Raw genomic sequence first — 21,279 nt, forward strand, 5'->3', positions numbered from 1 at the left:
TTGCTCGTAATACTAGGAGCATAATGACATTGTTCCAACAAAACAATAAGACCACTAGGTAGAGTGAGCTCATAGGTTCCAATAGCTTCAACAGCAGCTCGAGCCCCATTGCCCACTCTTAAGTCTAGTGTGTCTTTCTTTAGTCTCTTACTTCTTCTCATTCCCTGCATATTGTTACAGATGTGAGTACCACAACCAGTATCAAAAATCCAGGAATCACTAGAAAAAGTATATAATTGTATATGAAATATACCTGATTTGCTGGTCTGGCCAGCTTTGCCTTTTCTCAACTCAGATAGGTAGGAAGGACAATTCCTCCTCCAGTGGCCAAATTTTCCACAGTGGAAACATTCGGCGTCTTTCGCTGGGTTTTCTTTCTTGGGAGGTGGTGGAATTTTCTTCTTAGCAATTGACTTGTCTTTTCTTTTTCCCCAAGTTTTCAGCTTATTCTTTTTCACCTTACCATCCCTAATCATCAGGACACCTGGATTGGAAACCTTATATGAAATATCCTGTTCAGCAGTTTTGAGCATCGAGTGTACATCTGCCAGAGATTTCTCCCAACCTTGCATATTGTAATTCATCACAAATTGGTGATACGATTTTGGTAGTGAAACTAAAACCGTGTTCGCAGCCAAGTTAGGTGGCAAGGTAGTTCCAAGTTTTTCCAATCGGTCAATGTAGCTTTTCATTTTCAAGACATGAGAGCTCACTGATTGACCCTCCTCCGTTTTACATGTTTGAAGAAGCTTATAAGTTTCATATAACTCTTGACTAGCCTGTTTCTGAAACATATTTTTCAGCTCAGTCATCATATCATATGGTGTACGATCTTCCATTTCCTTTTGAAGGTCAGAAGTCATACTAGCAAGCATGATTAAAGCTATCTTCTCTTGCTCATCAAACAACTTTTGATAAGCATTCTTTTGAGCAGCAGTAGCTGTCTTGGCAGGAGAATCGGGTAAGGGTTCTTCAATTTTGTTCAACTTTCCTTCATATTTGAGAATAATTCTCAGGTTTCGGTACCAATCGAGGAAGTTTGAACCATTGAGTTTCTCCTTCTCCAACAAAGAACGGAGGGTGTTTTGGTTTACGTTTTGATTGTTTGACATCTACAAAAGAACAAGGTTCAATTTTAGTATTTTCGATATAATACTTTAATAAATTAATTACCCAAGTTTTAATATATTTAAAAACAATTAATTTAGCCTAAGATCCACATAGAGGTTCCATAACTACATATGTTGATCAGGTAGCAGTTATAGAGTCTACTGGTAGGTAGCGAGTACCAATTGCATCACAGGTGCAACTCTTAGATCTTTATAGGACCTTGAGATATGTGTAGTCTAACAAACCACTATTATCTATTGGAATGTTTGTCCCATACTTGCCTCGAACTCAGGTCTCATCGTGAATACGATTAATTCCTCCAATTTGGAAACAGTGGAAATTCAGCCTAGTCTCACTCGTAACTGAAAATCCACCTCGTGGCTATAATTCGATTAGGTCTCACAGTAATCAAAAAATAACGAGGAGTGTTTGCAAGCTCATTGGATGGCATGACTTAAATTTGACGGGTATTTTTTTAAAAAAGTTTGTGTTAACGAATAATGCATGCACACAAGATTCGCTACACTATTTGTTAAAAATCATTTTAACCAGTTTTATATATGTCGATCGTGTTTATGCGTCTATTTGTTATTTTATTTTATATATAAAAGTAACAAATACACAAACGTGTATCGTTTTAAAACAGTTTTAAAAGATGTCGCCCATATATATATATATATATATATATATATATATATATATATATATATATATAATTTGAGTTTCAAAAAAAAATATTTAACTTTAAACTCATTAGAGTTTAACTTTTTTTTAAAATCATCAATTTTAACTTTTGAAACTCGTTACTAGTTTTATTTGATGTTTTCATCAAAAATATTTAGCATATATTATAATCAACAATTAAATATAAATGCGTAAAAATAAAAACACAACCATACCATGCATCACACACACATAGCCTAGCCCAAAAATCCTATGCTTGATCCCATGAGCCGACATAGGATCAAGAGGTCAAACTAAGGGTAATATCGTAGCTCCCACTTGATTCAAGAATTAAGTGAAAACTTGACAAACGCCATCGTTGTCAATTTGACCTGTTCGCCATCTTCTAAGCCAAAAGCATGTTGTATTTATCTTCAATCTTCATCTTGTTACATTTATTTAAATTTGAAAATACAACTAAACTAGTACTTTTACAAATTGAAATAAACTTAAATACAATACTATGAAAATGAAAAATAAATATAATATAACTTTGGCTTCAAAATGGCCTTTCTAATAATACAAATAATCAACATGATATAATATTGCCGTAATCAACAATCACAACAATCATACATAGGTCGGGGCATTATGAGCTATGTGTGCAATCACAATTTTAATAACTACATTATTAAAACTTAAATATGGCTTGTCCATGGTCACAATGCATGTGTATAACCATGGAATAAAACAATCAACAATTATAATAAATATTCAAGCCATAACAAATAAATTCAAAATTTATAACAGTGATTTTTTTTTCCAGATCTTATTCGTGTCATGAGGTAATCAACAAAGTTGAATTTCAAAACCATAAAGGTTTTGACTTTCACCAATATACCACAAAGCTAAATCTAAAGAAAATCACGCGACAATTAAGATGGTGCAAAAGCGGCTCGGATACAACTGTTGGAAAACCGTGTGTACTTTTACCCTTTTCAGATTAACGCAGCGGATAGTTAAAATAATAATCTTTTATTATTTTATAAAAACATTTACAAGATTATGTATTCATATATTTAATGAAACATGCACACGATTAATCTTTCCCAATGATCCAGTTACACCATAATAATTGTCATGAATATTAAATCATAAGATGAGTTAACGATATACCTTTCTTGGAGAATTGATGAGATGGAGAGAAACTTACGATCAAAAGTATGACCGTCTCTTTGGATAGTCCACACTACATTTCAAACAACGTCAATGGATGCTAGTCCAAACCCAAGTAATAATTAATCAACCTTTGATTAATATTATGAATCCAAAATGATACTCCGTATGAAACAATGTTATTTTTTCTTACTACTTCTCTTTTCAATTCTCTCATCCATATATATATAATATGAAGTAAAGTAAAGAGTATCAATCAATTTGGATCACGGATATATTTTCCTTTTTGAAAGTCGTATTTATGATTTACGCGTTTTAACTTCTTTTGTAATTTTCTTTTTCAAAGTCGTATTTCTCAAATACTTTAGGGGTATATTATGTAACTTATAATTAATAATTTCTATCATGTCGCTTTCATGTGAATAATAAATTAATTAATTTCGTTTCATTTACTATTCATATGAATAGTAAATGAATTAATATCGATTTACTATTTTGTTACTTGAGTAATATATATATATATATATATATATATATATATATATATATATATATTTTATTTGACTTCTTGGGGTATATGTGTGTGACCCCGATGGCTCAAATGAGGTTGGCCATATAGTTATATGTTGTACCTTGCACATTAATCCTACAAAATCACCATTAAACCGCCGCTAATTGATCGTCTGTTCTTTCTATTTTTTTCCTTCAGATCAAAAACATACAGCCATCGCCAAAGTATCAGCTATAACCTGTTCTTTCTGCTATTGTTGTTACGTTTCTATAGTAACCTGCTATAACCTTTCAATACGAACCACACAACTTCAAATTTTAATATAGGAGTAAAACAAAAAGTGGTTAAAGTGATTGAACAACCGACAGATTAAAGTGGAGGTGTTAGTAAGAGATGATGATTGGAATCCCAAAAGCCATTTAAATATTACGGTAGTATTGCTGTGATTATTTTTTTTATTCGATCAGCAATAATAAAGGAACCAAAACCCTGGACTCTTGATTCTGGATTGGACTGAAACTGTTTTATTTTTTCTGTTGTTGGGCTGTTATTAGTTATTTGGGCTGTTACCATACTTGGGCTTGTGTTTCAATTCTGGCCCGAGGAATTTAATGAAGATTACTATGGAATAAATTGATGAATTTATAATGATGATTAGGATAGGATTAGTGATGATTATGATGATGGTGGTTACATGAGATGATACATAATGTTTGAAGATGATGATTATGATCACGTTAATGAATGGTTAAGGATGATGAGGTTGACATGATTTTATGATATAAATGGCTTATGATTATAATGTTAATTGGGATTAGGATAGATAATGATCATGATGTATGGTATACGACTTATAAGAATAATGAGGATGGTTATTCGGAAGATTACATGAAGAAGAAGCAAGAAGGAAAATAGAAATGGATTATGTAGATTTTATTAGGAAATAAAACAGAAAAGCGTGATAGAGCAAGCAGTTAAGGATGTTATTGGGTTAGCGGGACGTCGCGGGTTCAAACCCGGACTTGGGCATTTTTTTAAGGACTACTTCTTGAGGTTCGTGAATACGAGGCCAACCCTGCATTGTTCAGTTCCGTCGTATGCATATTTTTACTACAAAATATCGTATCGTGAGTTTCATTACTCCCCTTTTAAATGCTTTTGCAATATATATTTTTGGGACTGAGAATACATGCGCTACTTTTATAAATGTTTGACGAAATAGACACAAGTACTTAAAAAAAAAACATTCTACGATTGAGTTACGAGTACACCGGATATCACCCCTTTATAGTCTGGTAATCTAAGAATTAGAGAACCGAGCCCCTAATTGACGCGAATCCTAAAGATAGATCTATGGGCACTCACAAGCCCCAGTCAGAGAATTTGAACTGCTTTAGTACTTCGAAATAGGTATACAACTGCCAACTTTAAAAGATATGATATATTTGTGAGGTGTACACAACCATCATATTTAAAAGAGTGGCATGTTTGTATGCTTTTGCATGACCGTGCGGAATGTCGGTATGCGGGGGATATTCTATATGCATCTTGTTAAGGTCGATTACCAGGTGTTTATATATCGTATGAATGATTTTCCAGCAGTGAGCAGACCTGCACATATTGTTTTCGAAATATGAGTATCTTGTGGTCTATTATATTATTGGAAATGATTATTTTTGATAAACTAATGAACTCACCAACCTTTTGGTTGACACTTTAAAGCATGTTTATTCTCAGGTATGAAAAAAATCTTTCGCTGTGCATTTGCTCATTTTAGAGATATTACTTACAGTCATTCATGACATATTTCAAAAGACGTTGCATTCGAGTCGTTGAGTTTATCAAGATTATTATTAAGTCAATTATAGTTGGATATATTATGAAATGGTATGCATGCCTGTCAACTTTCGATGTGATGAAAGTTTGTCTTTTAAAAACGAATGCAATGTTTGTAAAATGTATCATATAGAGGTCAAGTACCTCGCGATGTAACCAAATGTAATGTATTCGTCCTTATGGATTAGGACAGGTCATCACAACAAACATTATAGATGGGATGAAAATATGAATATTTAGTAGAGACACTTTGTGATAAATGTTTTTATTTTGGCAGAAAAACGCTCGAAGAAGTAATATATATATATAAAAAATTCGTGTTTTTCGAGCGTATGTTGAGGTTTTAGCTATTGGGGTTTAGATATTAGGGTTTAGATATTAGGTATTATAGGGTTTAGATATTAGGGTTTAGAAATTTAGGGTTTAGGGTTTAGATTTAGGATTTAGATTGAGTTTTTAACACGAACGGTTTAGAGTTTAGGGTTTGGTGTTTTGGGTTTATGAAATAAACCCAAAACACCAAACCCTAAACCCTAAACTCTAAATCGGGCTAAATTTTACTTCACAAAACATGAAAAAAACGTTAACATTCTTCACGAACAATATTATCTTGAATCTTATTTTTGTCGATCATTTTCCCGCCAAAATAATAACATTCATCACGAAGTGTCTTTTCTAAATGTTCATATTTTCGTGTGATCTTGATGCCGGAAAAAAAATTAAAAAAAACGAAAAAAAAAATTTGCTTCCCCCCGCTTCCCCCCGATTGGTTACTATATATATATATATATATATATATATATATATATATATATATATATATATATATATATATATATATATATATATATATATATATATATATTGTCATAACCCGTCCTTAACCATAAGAACGTGTTAGATAACGTATGATTTCATTGCGAGGTATTGACCTCTATATGCGACATTTTTAAAAAGGAAAACTGCATATATTATACATTACAAACCAAACCATTATTTTTGTTACAAGCTTTAGACAATAAAAAGATGATTATCGTTTAACGATAATCTTCGACTTACAAACTTTACAAATGATAATAACAACACGATTTCTAGCATATTTTACAACACACGTCCTCGGATATGCAGTTTTATTTTTGACACAAATATGAGTACGCATGATCCTGCTAAGATTCAACATAATGCAGCGGAAGCTTTAATTATCACCTGAGAATAAACATGTTTAAAAACGTCAACATAAAGTTGGTGAGATATAGGTTTAGTGCGCAGCAATATATATATATAGACCACAAGATTTCGTATATAAACAGTTTAATAAAAGTATTCTAAGTGGTTGAGCACTTGGTAACCATACTTAACATTTTCACGTCGCATATTCCCTTTAATATGAAATCTTACTACACCGTACCAAGTGTAGTCACAAAACGAAGTACTGTGCAACCGTTGAATACTGGTCGTCCAGTCCGGTTGGGGTTGTCAGGCCCGATAGATCTATCAACAGGATTCGCGTTTACAATACCGCTGTAAATAACAGTTACCAAGCTACAGGGAAGTATGCCAGTGGTACAACTCAACGTAGAATATATTTTTCAGTTACTTGTGTCCATATCGTAAAACATAAAATACATGTATTCTCATCCCGAAATATTTAGAGTTTAAAAGTGGGACTATATACTCACTCTTGTCTTGATGATATATATATTTTGACTCGGTCTTCCGGTTGATATCACGAACCTATCCATATATAATATATCAATATGTTTTCATTTTAAAACAAACGTTATATATATATATACTTGTTATACTTTTAATATTTTGAATATTTCCTTAGTCCGTAGTTAGCAGTTCGTTGTTAGTAATTCAATTTTAATGGTTCATTTTTAGATGTTTAATATACCCGCAATGAAATAAATAAAACCCCCAACGAAATAAATAAAACCCCCAACGAAATAAATAAAACCCCATCGTATATGTATTGGTCGAGATTAATCTTGACCCATGGTACCGGTGTTGTCAAATGACGTGTTGCGTACATAAAGTACCGGTGTTGTCAAATGACGTGTTGCGTACAATCATGGAATCTTATGATTAATCTTCTCGTGTTGTTTACGGGTGATCCTGAACCATATAAAATTGAATTATAAGTACATATATATAAAATATCATGTTATCTTAGAAATATGTGATTTATATCATTTTTTTCCAATTGATCCCGTAGTTGAAATGATCTAGGATAACCAATTTTGTTTCGGTCATAGTTTCTTCGTTACAAATCCGTTTTCGTTGATTCAACTTGCCATCTCCTTGGATCGAGTCCCTCTTTAAGACTATGAACTGTAAATACCTTAGTTTGTATTCAAAATCATACGGCATAAGTGAAACATTAGTGAAACATATGAAGTTAAACATTTTTGTTACAACAAAATCATTTAATGACCATTTTTCTAAAAATACTTATACTTTGAAAAACCAAGTTTTACCTTGTTAAATTAGCATATACATAAGTTATATTACAGGTCTTGAAGTATTTTAAAAGTTAAGTTAGAAGGATCTATTTAGTTTGCAAACAAGTTTGAAAACATTCAAACTATGTTCTTGTTGTTAAACTTGTATACCACAAAATATGATAGCTATATATATATGAATCGAATAAGGTTATGAACATAGATTCTACCTCAAGTTCCTTGGATGAAGTTGCTGTAAGAGAGAAGTAAGAAGCTAGAATCAAAAGGGTGATAGAAGTGGATGAAAGATTGGAAGTAAGTTGGTGTTCTTGGAGGGTTTTCTTGAAATGTTTTTGTATGGTTTTCTTATGGTGTTTTAGTATGGTTTTTGAAGCTAGATCTTTATGGAATTTTGCTGGGTTGTTATGGAGTTTAGAGAGTAAGAAAGAGTGTGTGTTTTAGCTAGGAAATTGAAGTAGTAAATGAAGCAAAATGATCATGTATATATATACACCAAAAACGTGTTCCATGGTGTATATGGACAAAAATTCCAAGTTATAATTTTATGTATCTAGTCCTAATTGCTTCCAAATTCAATTACCTAGCCCTCATGGCATGAATAATGGCTGGTTAGGTGGTGATTTTGATGTGTATTTACTATTAGTAAATACGTATAGGAGCTTGGTATGATACGAGTACAAATACTCTAGGTATACGTATAGAAATTTTGTGAAAAATGGAATGAGGATTCAAATATAGCTATCTTTTGTGAATACACTTATATGGTTTTATGTATTTAAATCTTTAAAAGTGATTAAATACATTACTTATACAATATATGTATAAACATTATATGTCTTAAGTATTTATGTCAACTAACGTTACGTATAGTTATCGTTTTGAAAACTTAAGTTAGTAGTTTCAAAATACACATATAACTTGTTGTTATTAATACAAAATGAGATATTAAAACATTTATTAATCATGTTAAATATGTATATATACATTTATATACACAAACGTATAATTATCATATATTGTATAGTTCGTGATATCATCGGTCAAACTAGACGGTCAAACGTTGTGTAAAACTCTTTTCGGAAATACAAGTCTCGACAATTTGGATTGCTTATCATGTTGGCAAGGTTTAATTTATGTGAATATTAATCTTATAAGTATAGAATGATCGAAAAAGTGCGGGTCGTTACATTACCTCCCCGTTAAATAAATTTCGTCCCGAAATTTTAAAATTGTACCTATTTTGCGTCATCGAGAAACAAGTGTGGATACTTTTGCTTCATCTGATCCTCTCGTTCCCAAGTAAACTCGGGACCTCTTCTAGCATTCCAACGAACCTTAACAATCGGTATATTACTCTGTTTGAGCTGTTTAACTTCACGGTCCATGATTTCGATTGCTTCTTCGACGAATTGTAGTTTCTCGTCGACATGAATTTCTTCAAGAGGAATGGTGAGGTCTTCCTTTGCAAGACACTTCTTAAGGTTCGAGACGTGAAAAGTATTATGTACTCCGGCGAGTTGTTGCGGTAACTCGAGTCGATAAGCTACCGGTCCAATGCGTTCGATGATCTTGAACGGGCCTACGTACCTTGGGTTCAGTTTACCCCTTTTTCCAAAACGTATCACACCTTTCCAAGGTGACACCTTTAGCATAACCATGTCCCCGACCTGAAACTCTAATGGTTTCCTTCGGACATCGGCGTAGCTCTTTTGGCGACTACGGGCTGTTTTCAATCTCTCCTTGATTTGAACTATCTTCTCGGTCGTTTCGTGTATGATCTCGGGACCAGTTAAATGTCGATCTCCTACTTCATTCCAACAGATAGGAGATCTACACTTCCTTCCGTACAATGCTTCGAATGGCGCAGCTCCAATGCTCGCATGATAACTATTATTATACGAGAATTCTGCTAACGGTAGATATTTATCCCATCCGTTTCCAAAATCGATCACACATGCCCTGAGCATGTCTTCGAGAGTCTGAATTGTCCTTTCACTCTGCCCGTCGGTTTGTGGATGATATGCGGTACTCATATCCAAACGAGTTCCTAGTGCCTCCTGTAGTGATTGCCAAAACTTTGAGGTAAATCTACTATCACGATCGGATATAATGGAAATAGGTATTCCATGCCTTGAAACAACTTCCTTTATATACAACCGTAATAGTTTCTCCATTCTATCCGTTTCCTTTATAGGCAAGAAATGTGCAGACTTGGTGAGACGATCAACAATCACCCAAATGGTGTCGTATCCCCAGGCAGTCTTTGGTAACTTCGTGATGAAATCCATGGTAATACCGTCCCATTTCCATTCTGGAATTTCTGGTTGTTGAAGTAACCCTGACGGCTTCTGGTGTTCTGCTTTAACCTTGGAACAAGTTAAACATTCCCCAACATATGTTGCAACGTCTGTCTTCAAATTAGGCCACCAATAATGCGTCTTAAGATCTTGATACATCTTTCCAACTCCAGGATGTATCGAGTATCTTGTCTTATGTGCCTCGTTCAATATTAACTTCCTTAATCCACCCAACTTCGGTACCCAAATACGATTTGCAAAATATCGAATTCCATCTTCCCGTATAACGAGTTGCTTCTCATACTTCTTCATTATTTCATTTCCTATATTTTCTTTAGTAAGTGCTTCTCGTTGAACTTCTTTGATTTGTGAGTTGAGATTCATGCGAATTTTTATGTTCATCGCTCGTACTCGAATTGGTTCTCGTTCCTTTCTGCTTAGAGCGTCGGCCACCACGTTCGCTTTCCCGGGATGATAACGAATTTCACAATCATAGTCATTTATTAACTCAACCCACCTACGTTGCCTCATGTTCAGCTGTTTTTGATCGAAAATATGTTGAAGGCTTTTATGATCAGTAAACACAGTGAATTTAACCCCATACAAGTAATGTCTCCACATCTTCAATGCAAACACGACTGCTCCCAGTTCTAGATCGTGCGTCGTATAATTCCGCTCGTGAATCTTCAATTGTCGGGATGCAAATGCAATTACTTTCTTTCGTTGCATAAGAACACAACCAAAACCTTGTCGTGAAGCGTCACAATATATTTCAAAATCATCGTTCCCTTCAGGTAACGATAAAATAGGCGCCGTAGTTAACTTCTTCTTCAATAATTGAAATGCGTTCTCCTGCTCCGAGGTCCATTCGTATTTCTTCCCTTTTTGCGTTAACGCTGTCAACGGCTTAGCTATTCGGGAAAAATCTTGAATAAACCTTCTATAATAACCGGCTAAACCCAAAAATTGGCGTATCTGCGTTGGTGTCTTAGGGGTCTCCCATTTTTCAATAGCTTCAGTTTTTGCTGGATCAACCTGAATTCCTTCGCTATTAACAACGTGACCAAGAAATTGCACTTCTTTCAACCAGAAAGCACACTTAGAAAATTTAGCATAAAGTTGTTCTTTTCTCAACAACTCCAGTATCAACCTTAAATGCTCTTCATGCTCTTGCTCACTCTTGGAATAGATAAGAATATCATCAATGAAAACGATAACAAACTTATCTAAATACGGACTACAAACTCGATTCATGAGGTCCATGAATACAGCTGGCGCATTTGTCAATCCAAACGGCATAACCAAAAATTCGTAATGACCATAACGTGTCCGAAAAGCAGTTTTCGGAATGTCCTCTTCTTTGACGCGTAGTTGATGATAGCCCGATCTTAAGTCGATTTTTGAATAAACACATGATCCTTGCAATTGATCAAATAAGTCATCAATTCTCGGTAGTGGATACCGATTCTTGATAGTTAACTTATTTAATTCACGATAGTCTATACACATCCTAAAAGATCCATCTTTTCTATCCATCGGGTTAAACCGATCGGTCCTTCCGTTCCACTGAATGATGATGGCTTGCAAGCTTGGAACGTCTTGTAGGAACATCCTACACGAGGATTTGGATTAACTGCAGCAGCTCTTGCAGCCTCAACCCATAACATTCTGTCGTTCACTCGCTGGTTGATGAGTTCCTCGAGTTCTTGTTCCGTCATTCGATTCAATCGCGCCATTTCCTAATGAAAGAAAATAATTATTCACATGGAATATTATAGATGTAGTGTGTATTTATAGTACATTATAGCTTATTAATAATATGAACTAGGTATTATTATAAAAGCCTTTTCTTCTTATTAGCGTTTTATAATTATATCTTGGGTAGTACCTACCCGTTAATGTTCATACTTAATAGCTTAGTACAGAATCAATTACTACAATCTAAATAATACTTAACCATGGAAAATTATTGCATTTCATACTTCAATATTTTACATATGCTTATCTTACATCGAACATTAAGCAAACCACACTATTAATATTATACAAAACATTATTCGGTTCCATGGTTTGACACAGCAGCGCATCGTTTGATCTATTTTCTAGGACGTTTAGACACAAAGATTTGCTTAACGCTTATCCTAACTGTCTGCCTATATTTTGGCTGTGGGACTGAAGAACTGGATGCCGGGACAGAACGAATAGGAATAGCGGGGATAGGGGTGGTAGTGTTGAGTGGAATTGGTGCCACATCATTCTCATTAAACTCGGGATTTGGATTTTCTAATTCATTAGCCTTTCGTTTCTTTCCTAGTTCGAACTCGTCTTTTGTAATTTCCTGTATTTCTTCCTCGGGTTCACTTTCCTCCTCGGGTTCACTTTCCTCCTCGGGTTCACTTTCCTCCTCGGGTTCACTTTCCTGGTTCTCTATAGTTGGTTCATCCGGAATTTGTGAGTCTTCCCCAAGGATATCATTTTCGTCATCGGACAGGTTAATGACTGGAACGCCATCTGAAGATTCTGATTCGGAGTCGTTGATTGTGATAACAATTTTTGAGCTCGACATCTATCACACAACAACTAACCCATTAGTACTTATATAATATTTACATATAAATTTTAACCAACAGTGATAAGCAATGTTTTTTTTTTTTAAATCAGACCCGGTCAAAGTCCAGACTTACTAATGTATCCTAACGGCTTCTCGGTTAGACACACTAATGCAGACCTGGTTCGCTAAGACCAACGCTCTGATACCACATGTCATAACCCGTCCTTAACCATAAGAACGTGTTAGATAACGTATGATTTCATTGCGAGGTATTGACCTCTATATGCGACATTTTTAAAAAGGAAAACTGCATATATTATACATTACAAACCAAACCATTATTTTTGTTACAAGCTTTAGACAATAAAAAGATGATTATCGTTTAACGATAATCTTCGACTTACAAACTTTACAAATGATAATAACAACACGATTTCTAGCATATTTTACAACACACGTCCTCGGATATGCAGTTTTATTTTTGACACAAATATGAGTACGCATGATCCTGCTAAGATTCAACATAATGCAGCGGAAGCTTTAATTATCACCTGAGAATAAACATGTTTAAAAACGTCAACATAAAGTTGGTGAGATATAGGTTTAGTGCGCAGCAATATATATATATAGACCACAAGATTTCGTATATAAACAGTTTAATAAAAGTATTCTAAGTGGTTGAGCACTTGGTAACCATACTTAACATTTTCACGTCGCATATTCCCTTTAATATGAAATCTTACTACACCGTACCAAGTGTAGTCACAAAACGAAGTACTGTGCAACCGTTGAATACTGGTCGTCCAGTCCGGTTGGGGTTGTCAGGCCCGATAGATCTATCAACAGGATTCGCGTTTACAATACCGCTGTAAATAACAGTTACCAAGCTACAGGGAAGTATGCCAGTGGTACAACTCAACGTAGAATATATTTTTCAGTTACTTGTGTCCATATCGTAAAACATAAAATACATGTATTCTCATCCCGAAATATTTAGAGTTTAAAAGTGGGACTATATACTCACTCTTGTCTTGATGATATATATATTTTGACTCGGTCTTCCGGTTGATATCACGAACCTATCCATATATAATATATCAATATGTTTTCATTTTAAAACAAACGTTATATATATATATACTTGTTATACTTTTAATATTTTGAATATTTCCTTAGTCCGTAGTTAGCAGTTCGTTGTTAGTAATTCAATTTTAATGGTTCATTTTTAGATGTTTAATATACCCGCAATGAAATAAATAAAACCCCCAACGAAATAAATAAAACCCCATCGTATATGTATTGGTCGAGATTAATCTTGACCCATGGTACCGGTGTTGTCAAATGACGTGTTGCGTACATAAAGTACCGGTGTTGTCAAATGACGTGTTGCGTACAATCATGGAATCTTATGATTAATCTTCTCGTGTTGTTTACGGGTGATCCTGAACCATATAAAATTGAATTATAAGTACATATATATAAAATATCATGTTATCTTAGAAATATGTGATTTATATCATTTTTTTCCAATTGATCCCGTAGTTGAAATGATCTAGGATAACCAATTTTGTTTCGGTCATAGTTTCTTCGTTACAAATCCGTTTTCGTTGATTCAACTTGCCATCTCCTTGGATCGAGTCCCTCTTTAAGACTATGAACTGTAAATACCTTAGTTTGTATTCAAAATCATACGGCATAAGTGAAACATTAGTGAAACATATGAAGTTAAACATTTTTGTTACAACAAAATCATTTAATGACCATTTTTCTAAAAATACTTATACTTTGAAAAACCAAGTTTTACCTTGTTAAATTAGCATATACATAAGTTATATTACAGGTCTTGAAGTATTTTAAAAGTTAAGTTAGAAGGATCTATTTAGTTTGCAAACAAGTTTGAAAACATTCAAACTATGTTCTTGTTGTTAAACTTGTATACCACAAAATATGATAGCTATATATATATGAATCGAATAAGGTTATGAACATAGATTCTACCTCAAGTTCCTTGGATGAAGTTGCTGTAAGAGAGAAGTAAGAAGCTAGAATCAAAAGGGTGATAGAAGTGGATGAAAGATTGGAAGTAAGTTGGTGTTCTTGGAGGGTTTTCTTGAAATGTTTTTGTATGGTTTTCTTATGGTGTTTTAGTATGGTTTTTGAAGCTAGATCTTTATGGAATTTTGCTGGGTTGTTATGGAGTTTAGAGAGTAAGAAAGAGTGTGTGTTTTAGCTAGGAAATTGAAGTAGTAAATGAAGCAAAATGATCATGTATATATATACACCAAAAACGTGTTCCATGGTGTATATGGACAAAAATTCCAAGTTATAATTTTATGTATCTAGTCCTAATTGCTTCCAAATTCAATTACCTAGCCCTCATGGCATGAATAATGGCTGGTTAGGTGGTGATTTTGATGTGTATTTACTATTAGTAAATACGTATAGGAGCTTGGTATGATACGAGTACAAATACTCTAGGTATACGTATAGAAATTTTGTGAAAAATGGAATGAGGATTCAAATATAGCTATCTTTTGTGAATACACTTATATGGTTTTATGTATTTAAATCTTTAAAAGTGATTAAATACATTACTTATACAATATATGTATAAACATTATATGTCTTAAGTATTTATGTCAACTAACGTTACGTATAGTTATCGTTTTGAAAACTTAAGTTAGTAGTTTCAAAATACACATATAACTTGTTGTTATTAATACAAAATGAGATATTAAAACATTTATTAATCATGTTAAATATGTATATATACATTTATATACACAAACGTATAATTATCATATATTGTATAGTTCGTGATATCATCGGTCAAACTAGACGGTCAAACGTTGTGTAAAACTCTTTTCGGAAATACAAGTCTCGACAATTTGGATTGCTTATCATGTTGGCAAGGTTTAATTTATGTGAATATTAATCTTATAAGTATAGAATGATCGAAAAAGTGCGGGTCGTTACATATATATATATATATATATATATATATATATATATATATATATACATACATACATACATATATATATATACATATACATATATATATACATATACATATATATATATATACATATATATATCTATACGAAGCTTCGTTTTTGTTGTTTGATTACGTTTAAATCTAAATTGGTAGTTTTAGATTTAGACTTGAGTGCTTAAATTGGAAAAAAGAGATAAATCGATTGTTTTAACTCCAATTACTGTGCAAACCCCGTTTGAAATCTGGATTCCAATGGCATAAAACAAACGATTGGATTAACCTCACTCAATTAGGTTGAGTGAGTTAATATATTAAGTGTTGATGAACTCCGATATCGATCGAAATCTCAATCAAAGTTGTATCTTCAGCTGAATAATGTCATAATATGATTTCAGCAGAGTAACAGTATGTATTCAGTGGTATATAATGAATGACCATGTGGGTGTATTTATAGGTGTTTAGAGGGAATGATGACATGACATATGTCCCTTTCATGGTTATAACAAACCTTATTGGATTCATGGGCTGACATGGCACCTGTCGTTTTCATTAGCATAATAAACAAATCCTAACAAACTTTCCTAGATTCGTGGGCTAACATAGCATATAACCCATCTGTGTGTCTGTTCCAGGACCAAGTGTCCGTTCCGAGACCAAATGTTTGTCCCGAGACCAAGTGATTTTCCTGAAATGGTATAGCTATTCTGGAATGACGTGATCATTCCAGAGTGGTGTAGCGAATCCGACTATAATGTGATGGATGAATGTCTTACTCTTGGTTTAGGTAGAAAGAACTTTACCCGATGTTTATTTCAAGTGCTTCTTCACGATATTCTCCTGACCGGGTAAGATTACAGCCAGTTCGTACTTTCATTCGTAATATTCTTGCAGATATTGTCGGGTGACTAGTGTGTCTTGTCGAGTGAAAATATAGTTAATAACCTTTATTTTGTGTCCGGGTGAATAGTGTCAGTGTCTGACTCACTTGTCCGGGTAGGATGGGCTTATGTGAAGTCACGACCAGCTTTTATCTGAGATATTTCTTCCCGAATGTATGTTTGAATGATCTTCTGGCCGTTTGCTTAAGTATGGCTGAGAGAATACATTTATACATGGACCATTGTGCCGGTTAGATTCGAGACGCGACTTGGTCGATGTAACACCCTGATTTTTTTTTTAAACATAGCGGAAGTAAATATGTATTTACCAAAGTGACCTTAGTTAATGGTTACATAACATTGTTTACATACCAACTTTATACAACAACGGTGTTACGTGAAAACATAATTAAATTAGAAAACATCATAGTCAACGCATAGCCAAACATGTCTTCAACCCGTCCGCAACACCCGTTCTAACCAACAATACCTAAACCTGCAAGGGGTGGAAAGGTGGGGGAAATTAGCACAACCGCTAAGTGAATGGATACTATCTAACAGACTAAGCATAAGCAACTGAACATGTAAGGGGTCACAACTATGCTAACGTCCTGAACTAGCATACAACAACAACTGACAATATGAGGATCGACGACTTGTACGAGCACACGACTTAGTTGATCAAGCTACAGTCTACCAATAGTCTACTTTACTGATTTCATTGCATAACCGTCCAGACGCAACACATGCGTCCTTCTATGCTATACTGAACAATCAGTAACATCATGACCCAACCAGGCTACCACAGTCGACCTCACATCAACCCTACCTTGCCGCCTCGGTGGGTTCCCAACCTTGCCGCCTCGGTTGGTGTCCAACTAATAGTGCGCACATAAGATCACAGATAAACAGTCATGCAATTGTCCTAACTAGCATGACAATATCTAACTACACATGGTATTCATACAAGATATAACAAAAGAGTAAAGAGTCTGAACAAGTAGCGTGCCAGCTACTTAATACTTTATCCAAAGATAGACCCACTCACCGAATACCAGCAACTAGCTCAGATAATCTATCACTGAGCGGCTTCCTTATCCTTATCACCTGAACATAAGGCAAATCAAGTTAGTTTCTGTCTGTTAACACAAAACAACACAGTACAGAAATCAGTCACAAAAAAGCGCCACTAAAAGTCCTCCTAACACTTATGCATTTTCAGAATTTACATCCTGATTATCATAAGTCACGCGGGTAGCATAACGGCTAGACATCAACACTTAGTAAAATATTCTGCCCACAAAGACACTCGGCCGACTGACTCACACAGTCGGTCGACTGTGTCCACAAACACACGGTCGTGTGTCCTCTCACTCGGTCGACTGAGTAAAATAAAGCTTCTGGTCAGAACTCAGACACACTCAGCCAAGTGTGTCACTCAACCGGTCGATCGTCTACACGATCGGTCGAGTGTAAAGAGACACTCGGCCGATTATGTTCATCTGATAAAGAAGATGAACACAGCTACGGGTTTAACCCAAAATTCGGCATTTCTTGCTCTAGAGCTCGTTTCTTACCTCAAAACTGACCAAATCGACTACACTATTCATCAATAAACACAAACCCACAAGATTTTGACACTAACAACATCAAAATCAACCATTTTGACCCAATTTGCACCTTTAACAAACTTGACACAAAAACCTCAATTTCACAAGGATTAAAGCTTGATACCCATTGATTCATACCTCAAAAGATTCAGTAAACTGTAAGGAACAAAATGATATGAATGATTTAAGCTCTAGAACACAGATTGGAAATCTTGGGTTTGATGGAATGAGTTTGAGAGTGAACGGGGTGTTTGGGAATTTTCTAGAGAAATAGGGAAAATGAGAGAAGAAGGGCTACACAATACACTAAATTGGGGTTAAAATCCCATACCTCATCACACACGGGTATTTACCAGTTATCTAATAACTTTCGTACTTAATTTGACTGCCCTAACGGAGTCCAAATTAAATAAACGAACCTGTTTTGTGACCCTTGTTGGTCTTAACTAAATAATAAAATAATATTACGCATATAAATAAAATAAAGGCATAAATAATAGCACAAATATGCTTAAGGGCACAATAGTCATCTTACTTCTAGGCCCGATCTGAGGATGTTACAAATCCACCCCCTTAAAGAGATTCTGTCCTCGGAATCTGGTCAAGGTCAAACAGATGTGGATAACGAGCTTTCATCAGCTCTTCGGTCTCCCACGTAAGGTTTGATCCTAAACTATGCTTTCACTCAACAAGCACCATGTGGATCTCCTTCTTTCCCAGCTTAGTCACCTTTCTATCGACAATTCTTATCGGTTCTTCAACTAACCTTTGATTCAAGTCCACCCTCAAATCACTTAACGGAACCAGTTGCGTCTCATCATCAACTTTACACTTCCTAAGGTAACACACATTGAAAGTGTTATGAATTCCTGCTAACTCTGTCGGGAGCTCTAATACAGCCGTTTGATCATTAACTCTCTGAATAATCTTGAACGGCCCAATGTATCTCGGGGCTAACTTTCCCCGCTTACCAAATCCGATAACACCCTTCCACGGTGAAACTTTCAAGTAAACACGATCTCCCACTTCAAAGTTTACCGGACGCCTACGTGGATCGGTATACATTTTCTGTCTATCACGTGCCACTTTCAACTTTTCACGTGCTATCGCTACCTTGTCTGCTGTTATCTGAACTAATTCTGGACCTGTAAACTGTTTCTCTCCGGCTTCTAACCAACAAGTCGGTGTTCTACATTTGCGACCATACAACATCTCATAAGGCGGCATGCCAATACTCGAATGGTAAGTATTGTTGTAAGCAAACTCAATCAAAGGTAGATGTATATCTCACGGACCACTGTACTCTAATACGCAGGACCTAAGCATATCCTCTAGTGTTTGTATAGTACGCTCACTTTGACCGTCAGTCTGTGGATGGTACGCTGTACTCAGGTTTACCCTTATTCCCAAACTTTTCTGTAAGCTGTTCCAGAAATTAGACACAATTCTAGAATCCCTGTCAGATACGATAGACAACGGAACCCCATGTCGACTAACTATTTCTTTCAAGTACAATTCTGCCAAAGTACTCAATGAAGCTGTCTCTTTTGTAGCTAAGAAATGTGCACTTTTCGTCAGTCGATCAACAATTACCCATATCATATCATTACCTCTCTGAGATCTAGGTAATTTGGTTACAAAATCCATCGTAATATGATCCCATTTCCACTCTGAAATTTTCAAATGCTGTAACGTACCATATGGTTTCTGATGTTCAGCCTTAACCTGTGCACAAATATGACATCTTTCTACCAATTGAGCAATATCTTTCTTCATCATTGGCCACCAATACATTGATTTCAAGTCAATATACATCTTGGTACTACCCAGATGGACAGTTAATCTTGATTTGTGTGCTTCATTTAAGATCAATTTCCTTAAATCTCCAAGCATAGGCACCCAAATTCGGTTCTTAAACGTCTTAAGTCCACAAGAATCGTCACTCAATTGGTCCTTTATTTTGGTCATCAATTCAGTCTTTAAATTCTCCTCCAATAAATCTTGGGCTTGCACCTGTTTTATCTGTTCAATTAGGTCAGAAACTATTTCAGTTCTCATAAATTTTACGATTTCCACAGTCTTTTTACGACTTAAAGCATCGGCAACAACATTTGCTTTGCCCGGGTGATACTTTATTTCACAATCATAGTCTTTTATAAGTTCTATCCATCGTCTCTGTCACATATTCAGTTCTTTCTGCGTGAAAATATGCTGAAGACTCATATGATCTGTACATATTACACACTTTGTACCGTATAAGTAGTGTCTCTATAACTTCAAAGCAAACACCACTACAGCCATTTCTAAATCATGAACCGGATAGTTACGTTCGTGTGTCTTTAGCTGACGATAAGCGTACGCGATAACTTTATCTCTCTGCATCAGAACACACCCCAACCCAGCAATTGACGCATTATAATAAACCACGAAGTCATCTGAACCCTCTGGTAATGCTAACACTGGAGCCTGACACAATAACTGTTTTAGAATTTGAAAGGCCTGTTCCTGTTGATCACCCCATCGAAAACTTATATCTTTTCTGGTCAATTTGGTTAATGGACCCGCTATTTTTGAAAATTCTTTTATAAATCGGCGATAATAACCCTCAAGACCCAAGAAACTCTTAACTTCTGTCGGCGTCTTCGGCGATTCCAACTCATTACCGCTTCTATTTTCGATGGATCCACTTTAATACCTGCCTCACAGATAACATGACCCCGAAACTGCACCTCTCGAAGCCAAAACTCACACTTCGAGAACTTAGCGTATAACTGCTCTTTCTTTAACAACTCTAACACAAATCGAAGATGTGTCGCATGATCAGCCTCTGTCTTTGAATATACCAATATATCATCGATAAACACAATAACAAACTGATCTAAATATGGTTTACAAACCCTGTTCATCAGATACATGAAGACTGCCGGAGCATTTGCTAACCCAAATGGCATAACCAAGAACTCGTAATGCCCATATCTAGTTCTAAATGTTGTCTTCAGTATATCTGATTCTGCAACCCGAACCTGATGATACCCAGATCTAAGATCTATTTTCTAAAAATACGACGCACCCTGAAGCTGGTCAAATAGATCATCGATTCTAGGCAACGAATACTTATTCTTAACCGTTCTCTTATTCAATTCTTGATAATCTATACACATTCTTAACGAACCATCTTTCTTCT

General features: G+C 35.0%; 1 protein-coding gene across 1 annotated transcript; it reads right to left on the reverse strand.

Annotated features, from left to right (window-relative positions):
• Positions 1-18,776: 18,776 nt before the first annotated feature.
• Positions 18,777-19,160, reverse strand: LOC139840768 (uncharacterized). The gene is made up of 2 exons (XM_071831015.1): positions 18,973-19,160; positions 18,777-18,930 (listed from the first exon to the last, which is right to left on the reverse strand). Exons 1-2 carry the CDS (start codon positions 19,158-19,160, stop codon positions 18,777-18,779), a joined length of 342 nt encoding a protein of 113 aa, XP_071687116.1.
• Between the last annotated feature and the right edge of the window lie 2,119 nt (positions 19,161-21,279).

Source organism: Rutidosis leptorrhynchoides, chromosome 4 (genome assembly GCF_046630445.1).
Source record: "Rutidosis leptorrhynchoides isolate AG116_Rl617_1_P2 chromosome 4, CSIRO_AGI_Rlap_v1, whole genome shotgun sequence".
NCBI classification, from domain to species: Eukaryota; Viridiplantae; Streptophyta; class Magnoliopsida; order Asterales; family Asteraceae; genus Rutidosis; species Rutidosis leptorrhynchoides.